We start from the raw sequence: 9,950 nt of genomic DNA, 5'->3' as shown, positions 1-9,950 counted from the left end.
TATGGTCACCATTGGATATTAAGTAATTTATAGTACAGACTCAAATGGAAAAATTCAGATTTCAATAACATTTTTGAAATTTTTATTAAAAACCCATTCTAGATCATGTCATTTTCAGTTTCTTTTTCTCCAACTTTAAAAAAGTAGTAAACAAATAACTAAATCTCTTTTCTTAAAAAGCAAGATGCTGCAACTGCTTTATTGACTTTTTCTTGCCCTCATAATCTATTCTATTTCTTTTCCTATTCTGACTGGGAAAAAATGGAGGATTTCCTATGACTTTTATGTTGAGTAAATGAGCCAAAACAATCCATAAGAGAGCAATAACTTTTATTAAGTAGAAAATTACAATTACCACTGACCTCTAAAAATGGCTATGTTGCTTTTCATTCTCCCCCTTTAATGAGCTTATTTTGATAGAAACTAAAACTAGACAAGGTTAGTGACACCCCATAGAAATTTGTTGATCTAATATCCCAGTAGTAGATAAAAATACCTGCCACAAAGTTCTGAAATCTTTTCTGAAATCCATGGATAGACAGTTCTGATTAGATATGGAGATGAATCCCTTAGGGCCTCAAGGCCCCTGTAGGGCCTTAGTTGCTTTTTTTTTGAAGGCAAGGAAGCGTAAGATGACATTTAAAAAAAAATTTTATTCTTACAAAGGAGAAATTGATTGCAAAAGATAGACAGAGGTGAAAATAAATGAGAAAGTAAAAAATGCCTATCTGTATATAAAATTAAGGTTTGACAAAGAAATTGTTAATAGGTTTAGCTAAGGGAATCTATCAGATGTAAACTTGGAGGAGAAAAAAGAAACTATATGTTTTATTCCTCCACTAAACTTCATACATATCACCTTGATTTCTCAAAACACAAGGTCTGACAGGTCCTAAGAAGCTGCAAGGTTTATGAGTAGGCTACATATTTATCACCTGGAGGATGAACCTATCTTAGTTTTGAGATTACCCAAGGTGAGAAAGATGGGAACTATGCAATAAATTCATTTGACCAAACAAGCTGCTACGGAATTTACTAAGGCATGGAGGATCCTTCAAACTAACTGGTGAAGGGATTAATACACTAATGAAATAACAGTACTTTGAATGTTTTAAAAACACTTGTTAAGGACTTCCTGGAATTCTAATGAATTTATTCAAATTTCCAATATAAATTAGTTGGCAAAAGGAGCTGATATTAGGATTAATTAACTACCATTAATTATGAAATAATTAACTATTACTTCATTTCTTTGGAGAACTTAATTTATTGCACAAACCTCATTTGTTTAGATGATAAAGACCTGGAGTCTCTGAATCTAAAGACACAAATTGTATTTTTTAATCCTATGATTGAACCTGATTCATTTGCTATCTAGAGTGATTTTTGAAATCTAGACTATTTTTTGTTTCAGGGTTGGTTTTTTTTTGTTTTTTTTTTTTTGACATTTGGAAACTAAGATAGCTCTTTGAAACCATGTAAGAAGAACTCAAAGCTATATTGGTACTTGGTATTTTCAGTCAACTGCATACTCCTAACAACTATATGAGCTAAACTATATTTTAATTGAAATCTTGATGATTGGCATAATTCCTAATCTATCATAGAAATCATATGTAATAACAAGAGTTTCTAAGTATAGTGAAATACTCAACTCTTTAAGCCTAACTAGTGCTACTAGTGGGTATGAATATACCCACATAATGTTTTGCTTTGATTTTAATGACCATGACAGTTTAAATTAGTTAAAATCCAGCTTTTAAACACAATGCCACAGTTTAATCCTTTTCCTGATAGGTACGAATAAAAAGAGCAAAAAAGCAGCAGCAGCAGGCTAGGTTTATGGATCTAGCCTGATTTTCCACATATTTGAGTGAGGAGATGGAGTGTCTTTATGATGCTTTCTCATAGATTCTAGTGCAAATAACTCCTTTCATCCTGCATTCCTAGAGAAGAAAAGAGATGGATTAATGAAGAGGGCCACAGATAGTGGGGGAACTCTTTAGCCCAAAGGAAACCTGCTGACAATATCTGGTTTGGCTCAGGCATCAAAGAGGGTGTGTCCATCCTTGCTTCAAGGATACTTACAGCAAAGTGTTTACTCAGTGTGATTGATGAGGTAATGGTTCTCTTATTCACATATACGTAGTGTGATATGGTGATGGAGTGGTTCTGCAGTTGGCACATGCTCAGTGTGCTGTAGTGATGTAATTGTACTAAGGTATTTAAGGGCTGAGAGGACTGGAGAGGAGAGCGTATGTATTTGAGCTCAATCTCAGATTCAGAGACTCAGACACAGAAACAGAGAAGACTCCAGATTTCAGACTCCATCCTTGACCATCCTTGGGGTGGCTCTCCTGACTTTATTACTTCTCCACCTAAGACCACGGCCTTTCCAGAGATCCTCCAGAAAGCTAGTCCGGACACTACAGATTAAGTCTCCAAAATTCAGACCAAATCATAGATTGTTAGTAGTCAAATATAGGTGTTTTTAAAACCTAGGTTTGAATTTAAATGGCAGGAAAGAGTAGATGTGACTGAAATCAGTCATTTAGATTTAAAATATTTGATCTGAGTTGAAATTTATCTTCAATTGATTTGTTTAGTCAATAAATATTTCTTGAGCTACTCCTTTGTATAAAATACTATGTTTCATGCCTTGGATATGAATGTAGTTCCCTAGAGGGAGTTTAAAATCTAGAAGGAAACATAAAATAACAAAATCATTGACAAGACAGTAGAATATGGTAATCTCCATGAAAGAGGTACAAAAAGTTCTGTGTGAATTCAAAAGCATCATGACAAAGTAGGAAAACCTTGGATTTGAAATCAAAGCTTCTGGATTTAAATCTGAGCTTCATTATCTACTGATTATGTGGCCTTAGGTCACTAAACCTCTCTAGATGTTTTCCTTCCACGTCCAGGGCCAGGACTTTATCCACTGTGCCATCTAGCTGCCTCTGAGTTTCCTCACTTGTTAAAAAAAATTACAAGTCTGGACTAATTGACCTCAGAGATCCCTTTTGAACATTAAATCTACTATCCTGAGACTACCATATCATATTTGGTAAAGGAAGTGTACTAGCAAAAAATTTTCATGAAGTAGGTGGCAACTAAGATGAACCTTGAAAGTGGAGTTTCAATGAATTAATATAATTAGAAGAGTATTCTAGTGGAAAGGAAGGATATAGGCCAGATTGTGGAAGGTCTTAAATGACAGACCAAGGAAAAAATGTGAGGTTTGTTTGGTAGGCAATTAGGAGACACTGAATGCCCTAAAATAGTGGGTTGACCTGATCAAAGATGTGATTTAGAAAGATTAGTATGTCAGCAATGAGACCCAGCGCCAAAATGTAGTGTCTTTCTGGAGGTCCCTGTTCGGGCGCCAAAATGTAGTGTCTGGACTAGCTCTCTGGAAGATCTCAGGACCAGCCTTGATCTTAATGGAGGAGTAAAGGAGGCAGGAGAGCCACCAGGAGGATGGTTAAGGATGAAGTCTCTGTTTCCAATTTTCTCAGCCCCTAAATACCTCAGTATGATTACATCATTACAGCACAGTAAGTATGTGCCAATTAGAGTGATTACATCATTATAGCACACTAAGTATATATGAACTAGAGAACCATTATCTCACCAATCACACTGAGTAAGTATTAACTATAAGCACCCTGCTATAAATTTCCCTTGCTTCAAGTAGATCACAGATGATACTTGATTTCCAGGAAGGGAGATAGGGACCAAAAGGAAATAGGGAGCCAAACCAGATATTGTTAGCAGGTTTCCTCTGGGCTGAAGGGTCTTATACCTTACCCAGAGTTACCCCACTATCTGTGGCCCTCTACAGGACATGACCATGCACTAATCTATCAATTTAGGAGAATTTATATGGATAGTCTATTGAATCCAGAGTAGTAAAGTAATTGGTCAAAGGAAAGAGACTATATATATAGAAAAAAAAAAAAAGATGGAAAGGGCCAAAAACATAGTAGCAAAGCTGAAAAGGAAACACAAAATGAGTAGTTAAAGAAGTAGAAGTCAATGTCATGGAGGTTGAGAGAAGAGATTATCATAAAGGAGAGGACGATCCTCTTATCAAATGCTACAGTGTGGTCAAACAGTATTAAGACTAGACCATTAAGTTTGGGAATGGAAAACTGTTGAAAAGAGTTTACAAAACAAATGAATATTGTAAACAAGTTTTCCTATAGTTAATGAAATTAAAAGAACAAAAAGAACACAGTAACATTTGATATTTAAAATGATCTCTGATCATAAAATCACAGAATCTTCTAGTTGGATGAATTTTATGAACCATTTAGTCTAGTCTGTTTCATTATTCTTATCTAGTCATTAAAATAGATCTCCAGTGACCTCAACTGGCCAGCACTTTATTAGCCTCTGTAATAGAATACCAAGTATCCTTGAAAGTGAAAGAAGTTATATTTCTTTTAAAATGTTCTACAACTCAGACTTTTTTATTAATTCATCATCATCTTTCTCTCAACAAACCCAAATTAGAGAGATTTATCTGTGCTCACCTTACTTTGTAATAGATTAGAGAACTTCAAATTTGGAAGGAAACTTGTCTAACAACTATATTTTAATATTTAACTTTGTTCTTACCTCTTTGTACTGAATCTTTCCCTTTTATAATTCAGAGAAAATGTATTTTGATAAACAAATGACTAAAGGAACAACAATATAACAGAAAAGAGAGTGCTTATTTTGGAGATAGAAAATCAGAGTTCAAATTCTGCCTCTAACATGAACTCTGTACAAGTAACCTGTTATTTCTAAGCACGAGGAAATTATCTAAGATCTAAAGCTTTTAGTTGAGCAAAATCTGAGCTAGGGAAGGGAAATCCAATACCAATGAAATTACAGATCTTTGATATCATATGGCTAATATGCCATCATTATCGATTCCATTTTTTCAGCGTTTAGGGATAAGAAAAAACGCTTACCACCATCATTTTTCCATCCACCAAACTTCTCTTTATTGTAGTCTCTTTGTCTTCCCATTTCTGGACTTGATTCAGGACTCCTTTATCTAAAGTTATTGTAGTCTGCAAAGATACAATCACATATGCAGCTTGCCTGGAATCAAGCTAAACAACAAAGAAATTTATTCTGTACCAAGTCATTGTCACAGGATGAGGCACCTAAGACATGGTTGAGCAAAATGAAGACTTCCCTATGGATGAATTGTAAAATAATTAGTATGGATAACAGGAAGGAGACATGATCTTGTTGTCTATCCTTCAGTAGATAAGGAACACAGTAGAAAAAAGTTAACCTCTCACCTTTGTTTTCCTGTTATCAGGGGTGATTTCTTCAAATTCACGGCCTAGCTTAAAAGAAATTTCTGAGCTGTTTAAGGCACTTTGAGTCCGGATGGTTATAACATCATTCTTCATGCTGATGGTCACATGGGGTTTGGCCATAACTGCCAGTTTTCTGGTAGCTAAACCCACTCCTGAAAATTGGATAGAGTTAGAATTATTTTGTCAGTATGAATATTTGCTCTTTCAAAAGAGAAGGCTTTTAATCACGTTCTCTTGTTCTTTTGTGAATGTTTCCATGGTGCCACTGGTATAGATTAGACATAAACCATAACATTATCAAAGAAGAAATCTTCCTGCCAATGTTTCATCTCCTAAAGGGAAATCATTTCTGTGAATTTTTTTTCCTATCCCTTCAGTAAAATTCAATTTTCAGGAATGAATTGAGCTTCCACAGAATAGAGAAGACTATTTAGCTTCAAAACTCTTAAGAATAAAAAAATATATAATTCAGTAGGATAAGTAAGAAGCATTCTAAGTTTTAAAAAATTCTGGGCTATGTTCACATTAATTAGTGCTCTTCAATATTTCTCTTTCCCAAAAAGAGAAAAAAAAAAACCATGAGTGATAAATCCAGGTAAAGAAACCTGTCCTAAACCTTATTATATGAATTATAGATCCTTGATTATTTCATTGCTTCACCAACCATTTATTGTACAATTTGTATAAAGTACTTTCTCTAATAAAGAATATAGTAATCAGAAACACTAAGGTACATGGAGATGGCTAAAGCTAACCAAATTCATAGAAATATATAGAGTTCTAGATTTAAAATCAGGCAGACATAAATTCAAATCCAACCTCCAATACCTTATAGCTAGGTGAATATGAAGCTTTCTGAACCTCAGTTTTTTATGTTTAAAAATAAGGATAATAATACATATATTATCACTTCTCATGATTACTATTTCAAATGAGATAATATATAAAAATGATTTGCAAATCTTAAAGAGCTACATGAATATAGTTTACTGTCATTATTACTGCTAATTATTAATATGTCTTACAATATTTAGGGTTTATATGAAAGGACAATCAAGAAATTTAAAAACCCTCATACCTATAGCATATCTGGTATAGATTTTTTTTTTACAGTACCACTGTTTGGGATATTATATAAACATAAAACTCTTTACTACATAAAATCCTCTTTACTAGGATATAAAAATCTAAGATTATAAAGTGATCTTAATTAATAATAAGGGTGGGAATAACTAGAATAAAGTTCAAAAGGGGTAGAGGAAAAATTATTTGACAGAAGGAAGAGAAGGCTTAATATAGGTAAGGATTCAGGATGTTAAAGCTGGAAGGGATTTGAAATATCATCTTTTCTAACACTTGATAAAGAAATTTATTTTATTGATAAGGAAACTGAGACAGAATCATTGAGTGGCCAAAGCAGATCACACAGCTAATCAGAGAGGTTATTAGAATTGTGAATTTTTTCAGAAGAGAAACTTTAACAAGAGAATAGAAATACAAGAACCAAATTTGGGAAGAATCAAACAGTTAAAGGATCTTTTCTAACTATTTCTTATATTTCTTCATGTATTCCTTTTTTCTTTCTATAAGGAAGAAAGGAAAGTAGGAAAAAATAAAAAGCATTAATTGCATACTTCAAGCCAAACATCTTGCTATGTTATTGTGATTGAAATATAAAAGCAAAGGCAATCCCTGAAGACAATACATAGAGTCAGAGAGGGGCACTTTAGTCCAGAAAGTTAAAAGGATAATGAATGGGGATATAGTAGAACTATGTCTTAGGAAGACTGTAAGACTTTTAGTAAAGTAAATCTTATTTTCTCATTGATTTTCATTATAAAACTAAAGATTCACAGTCACAGAAAAGTTGATGTGTAAGTGATTAGGGGTGGTCCATGCTGTGCCAGGATGATCATTTTCAAATCCCTGGTATACTATATCAGCTGGATTTAATAGCTGCTCTCTTTGTTGATAACTCTAAGATTCCTACAGTTGCAATTCATCACCTTGACATCATTGCTCTACCAGTATGAACATTTTTTTCTTAGACTAGTGAGTATCCTCAAGACTTACATATCAAGTAAGTAGATCAAAAATTTTCTTTCAGTATTATAAAGTTATAATGAACAGTAACCAATTGGTTTCCATCTCTAGTATGACTGAAATGAAACAAATAGACTAAATGATCTTTATAGTATTTTTCTGTTATAATTTGATTCCATGAAACAATTGGTTTTGCAATTAGAAGTGAATAACAAATAAAAAATCTCTTATATTAAGTGTGCTAGCCATTGAATAATGAATAAAAATCTGATCTTTACTTATTATTTTATCCTAAGTGAAAAATCCATACATAAGCTTACAGGATAGTCTGTCACTTATTTTAACATCTACCTTTAAGAAGGTAGACATCAGAGCCAATGAAGATAGATTCACTGCTCCTTTAGTATTCTCTACTTCTATATCATCATCTCCATTCTTATTTCTTCTTATCTCTTTCTTGTGTCACTCTGGAATTAGCTAACCAAAGAAAGCCTCAATTTGTTCAGATACTCAGATACTCAGTGGTAGGGATGAAGAAAATTACTCTGCTGCGATTAGTAATAATCAAGAAGAATTCCACTATATAGTTTCATTTCTGAATAAGAGAGAATATACAAAAAAAATCAATCTAACCTAGACAGTGAACATGCTATGGTTAGATAAACACCAGACTCTTCAATTTGGGACCATTCTATATTCTGTTTCCAATTCTTTCTCATCTGGAGTATGTTGGTCTCTAGAAATCCAAGTGATAAATGAGAATAGAAGATAAATAGATTGACAAAGCTTTTAAAAGTTTCCCCTTCATTAAAAAAATTAAAATTAAAAAGGAAGAACAAAGAACTAAGTTAGGAAACTATTATACCAAGGTTTATATTTTCCATTTCAATTATACCTTCTCTCCCTTCCATTCAACACACAAATATCTAAATCCTTCCACAGAATGAGAGGGTAGGTGATTTTATGTTCTCAAGAAGGATTTTCTCAAACAGAATTATTTTTTTGAACAGAATTATTTTTTAAAAAATCGTTTCTTACCTAGAGCTTTCATGTAATCCTCAAAGTTTTCACTGGAGACCAATTTCCAAGTTCCCAGAAATCTGTTAGACATGGTGCTGGTTCTACTGGACACTAAATGGTGATCCTGGCAAAAGAAAGTCAGCTACAGTTCTCAATGAAAGGTAGGAATGAATTGCCACAGTTTCAATGGCATCTTTTCAAAGATGCTCTGGACATGTGACTACTGCTAACATCCAATGAGGAAAGACAGTGTCAGGAGATGAAAGGTCTTTACTTTACAGCATTGCTCATTCATTCATCTGACACACAAAAAAAATCCCACCCACAATCTAATTTTTTCTCTAGAAAGGAGTTTGTGTTTTTTTTAAATAAAAAATCCACCTAAATTCTTAAAGAAAAAGACATGAAAAGAAAAAAAAACTTGGTTAGATTCACATCTAAATTCTTAATAGTTTAGAAAAAGATAGTATTCCAGTTGAAGGTCAAAGCATACAATTGTTAGTAAAGGAGAGGATAAGTGAAAATCTCTTTGGAGGCACATGGTGACACTAGATCCTGATTCCCCACATTCAAGAATTTGGTACAAAGGAAGAAAGAGAAAGCCAAATCTCTTTCCATTATGGTAATTCTACCCCTCACCAAAATATGTGTGGTAGGAAAGGTTAGAAAGTACTGTAAGTATTATTCATTGGTGAAGGAGGGAGTTGTTAACATAACTCACATTTTCTAGGCAGGGAGAGTGGGCAGAAAATGGGGGTAGTAAATATAATATACCAATTATGTTTCCATATAGGACAAAGATATTGGCCTATGACAGGGTCTAGTTATCATAAAGATTTTCATCCCAGGGAAATAAATATCCCTCATTCATCCATTTAATCACATACCTTGCAGCTTCCTACAGGACTTTGCTGTCTCATTTATATTCTCCACAGACTATTAAATCAGGAATGAAGAAGGAAAAAATGAGTGAAGCTGCTGCTAAGACTTGAGGTGGATGAAAGTAGTTATAAGATCTTACATTGGATGGCTTCAGTTTCAGTCAAAAAGGAGTTTAGGTTATTTGCCATAATTTTGAGATGGGGGGTAGGAGGGTCATGGATTTAAGGATAACTGAGTTTTCAACATATAGGGATGTGAAAATAATAATAACCTCTTTAAGATTTATAAAATTTTTTTTACAGAGAATGTAGATATCATATGAAAAGAACAGTATGAGTCAAAGTACAAGGGTAGGAGAATATAAAGTAACTTGTTGAAGGTAAGTTCAAAGCTTAAAAATAGTATGCTATAATAGGAAGAACCTGAACTTTGAAGTTAAAAGACCAGAATACAAATCCTATAAACTTTCTGGATTTTAGTTTTCTCCTTTGTAAAACAATCATATTTTCCTTGATGAGTTCTAACTCTTTCACAAACACTTTGCTAACTATACTATTTGGAAATCTTTGACCTCCTTTAGTAGTGTAGATTATTCAAATACTAACAACATTGCCTTCCTTGCCTTAGAGTTAGAATTGCAATAGGACAAGTCTGGAGAGTACTTTGGAGACAATTTAAAGA

At 33.4% G+C, this 9,950-nt stretch overlaps 1 protein-coding gene across 2 annotated transcripts; it reads right to left on the bottom strand.

Annotated features, from left to right (window-relative positions):
- Window positions 1-313: 313 nt before the first annotated feature.
- Window positions 314-8,680, bottom strand: LOC100921305 (myelin P2 protein). 2 transcript variants are annotated; one of them, XM_031946225.1, is made up of 4 exons: window positions 8,406-8,680; window positions 5,304-5,476; window positions 4,965-5,108; window positions 314-1,946 (listed from the first exon to the last, which is right to left on the bottom strand). In XM_031946225.1, exons 1-4 carry the CDS (start codon window positions 8,476-8,478, stop codon window positions 1,893-1,895), a joined length of 444 nt encoding a protein of 147 aa, XP_031802085.1. In that variant the 5' UTR covers window positions 8,479-8,680; the 3' UTR covers window positions 314-1,892. The 2 variants fall into 2 exon arrangements, with proteins under 2 accessions (XP_031802085.1, XP_031802086.1); XM_031946226.1 differs by having other exon boundaries at window positions 4,965-5,066; window positions 8,406-8,666.
- Window positions 8,681-9,950: the final 1,270 nt, after the last annotated feature.

Source organism: Sarcophilus harrisii, chromosome 1, assembly GCF_902635505.1.
Source record: "Sarcophilus harrisii chromosome 1, mSarHar1.11, whole genome shotgun sequence".
NCBI lineage: Eukaryota > Metazoa > Chordata > Mammalia > Dasyuromorphia > Dasyuridae > Sarcophilus > Sarcophilus harrisii.
The sequence above is the reverse complement of the archived record's forward strand: the minus strand, read 5'-3'. Positions and strand labels throughout refer to the sequence as shown.